The 2,500-nt window shown below is 54.0% G+C and overlaps 1 protein-coding gene across 1 annotated transcript in view; it reads right to left on the reverse strand.

Moving 5' to 3' along the window:
* The window catches only part of itga8 (integrin, alpha 8), a gene marked incomplete at its 5' end in the record, with an annotated part of 8,297 nt that extends 6,283 nt beyond the window's left edge, over positions 1–2,014 (reverse strand). The window contains 3 exons of the mRNA XM_084471839.1: positions 1,105–1,185; positions 1,672–1,751; positions 1,946–2,014. Coding sequence (XP_084327965.1) covers positions 1,105–1,185; positions 1,672–1,751; positions 1,946–2,014 — 230 coding nt within the window. The remainder of the gene's footprint in view (positions 1–1,104; positions 1,186–1,671; positions 1,752–1,945) is intronic.
* Between the last annotated feature and the right edge of the window lie 486 nt (positions 2,015–2,500).

A 2,500-nucleotide genomic window follows, 5' to 3' on the forward strand; every position in this document is an offset into this window, starting at 1 on the left:
GTGGTACTGGGCCACTGTACTGGTGGTACTGGGTCAGTGTACTGGTGGTACTGGGCCACTGTTCCACCCCTAGTGTCCTCTGTCCTGGTTCCTCTGTCCTGGTTCCTCTGTCCTGGTTCCTCTGTCCTAGTGTCCTCTGTCCTAGTGTCCTCTGTCCTGGTTCCACCCCCTAGTGTCCTCTGTCCTGGTTCCTCTGTCCTGGTTCCACCCCCTAGTGTCCTCTGTCCTGGTTCCTCTGTCCTGGTTCCACCCCCTAGTGTCCTCTGTCCTGGTTCCTCTGTCCTGGTTCCACCCCCTAGTGTCCTCTGTCCTGGTTCCTCTGTCCTGGTTCCTCTGTCCTGGTTCCACCCCCTAGTGTCCTCTGTCCTGGTTCCTCTGTCCTGGTTCCTCTGTCCTGGTTCCACCCCCTAGTGTCCTCTGTCCTCATCTTCTGAAGCCTGCTTTGTTTTAGTGACTGACCCAAACAAGCAGAGAGCCATGTGTTCAGAGCTTTGAGGTTCCCCAAAGTGTGCATGTGTGTGTGTGTGTGTGTGTGTGTGTGTGTGTGTGTGTGTGTGTGTGTGCATGTGCATCACAAAGCGTGTGCTGGAGAAGCTATCCCATGTGCACATGATTAGCCAGAACCTATTTCAAGGATTGTGTTCTCAACTTTTTTCCCTCTACGTTTTTCCAATCGCTGTGCATCAACAAAGCACACGTTGTGAAACATGTTGACCAGAGCAGACTGAACCACCGGACCGTAGGGGTCCACGGACTGAACCACCGGACCGTAGGGGTCCATGGACTGAACCACCGGACCGTAGGGGTCCACGGACTGAACCACCGGACCGTAGGGGTCCATGGACTGAACCACCGGACCGTAGGGGTCCACGGACTGAACCACCGGACCGTAGGGGTCCACGGACTGAACCACCGGACCGTAGGGGTCCACGGACTGGACCACCGGACCGTAGGGGTCCACGGACTGAACCACCGGACCGTAGGGGTCCATGAGCTGCAGACCCCCTCATGTGTTCACCTTCTCCGCGAGACAACACACACACGTAAACACACACACACACACACACTGAATCCCGGTCTCTGCCCACTACAATGAGCCCTCACCCTCTGAGGTCCAGCTGGGAGCGGGCCACCACGGAGAGGTCCAGCGTCACGGCGTTGCTGTCGGGGTTGTCTTTGTTGGAGCTGGAGGGGGGCAGAGCGACAGACAACACGCGTTGGACAACATGTGACCCATCAGTCTCCAAACAGCACGACTGTGACTCATGAGGACGGCGGACGGAGGCCACAAGGCCGCCTCTGTGATCAGAGGCGGTGGACGCTGAGCGTGGAGAAGCCCCTCAGCGGGACCCTGACGTACGCTACATGTGTTCTGGCTAATGAATGGTTTTAGGCAGCGTGACAGAAACTCTTTATCAGTGTTCTGTCACCACTCCGTTTCTACTCATTTCTGCTGTACAGTTCCTGGGGCCATCCGTCTCTCTGTCTCTCTCTCTCTCTCTCTCTCTCTCTCTCTCTCTCTCTCTCTCTCTCTCTTTCTGTTCCTGTGCAGACCACAGAGAAACCCCATCTGAGACATGGACGCAACACAATAATCCTTTTGTGTGCATGTGTTTTCGTGTGTGTGTGTGTGTGTGTGTGTGTGTGTGTGTGTGTGTGTGTGTGTGTCACCTGTGGATCTGAAGCTTGAAGCTGATCTTGGGCCCGGCGTCGTCCAGCCGCTGAACAGAAAACCGCAGACCGACCGACAGCTGGAGAGAGAGAGAGAGAGAGAGAGAGAGAGAGAGAGAGAGAGAGAGTGAGAGAGAGAGAGAGAGAGAGAGAGAGAGAGAGAGAGAGAGAGAGAGAGATAACCAATGAGTAAGGAATGGGGATGGAAGAGAGGAGGTGATGGGGGGAGTGGGGGAGTGGGGGGAGTGTGGGGAGTGTGGGGGTGGGGGGGTACCAGGGGGACTGGTAGAGACAGTTCAAAGCGTGCAGTACCCCAGCCGGTGATGACGGAGAACATCTTCATGTGTTCAGAGACAGACAGCAGCCCCTGTCCGCTAACAAGGACCCTCCGCTAATCCCCCAGACATCGCTGTCTCCCTCCTCAAGTTTGTGTGTGTGTGTTAACTAAAGGATTGTTAGAAATCCACACTCTGAGAGGAACCAGACACACACACACACACACACACACACACACACACACACAGGACATGCTTGTCATTCACATTAGCTGCATGCTCACAGCCAGAAACACACACAAACTCAAAAAGCCATAGTTACGTTTATTTTCTCTCCTCAAATTGAATTCCCTCATCTTCTAACTTAACTCATAACACATTTAGGCTTTATCATCATCCACTCTACAACAGGAGCGTGGTGTGTACGTGTACATGTGTGTGTGTGTGTGTGTGTGTGTGTGTGTGTGCGTGTGTGAGTGCGTGTGCGTGTGTGTGTGTATCCGTGCCACATACTTCTGTATTTGATTACAATGTCACCAGAAAAGTGTAGATGT

This window comes from Micromesistius poutassou (assembly GCF_964030765.1).
Source record: "Micromesistius poutassou genome assembly, chromosome: 8".
Classification (NCBI taxonomy): Eukaryota; Metazoa; Chordata; class Actinopteri; order Gadiformes; family Gadidae; genus Micromesistius; species Micromesistius poutassou.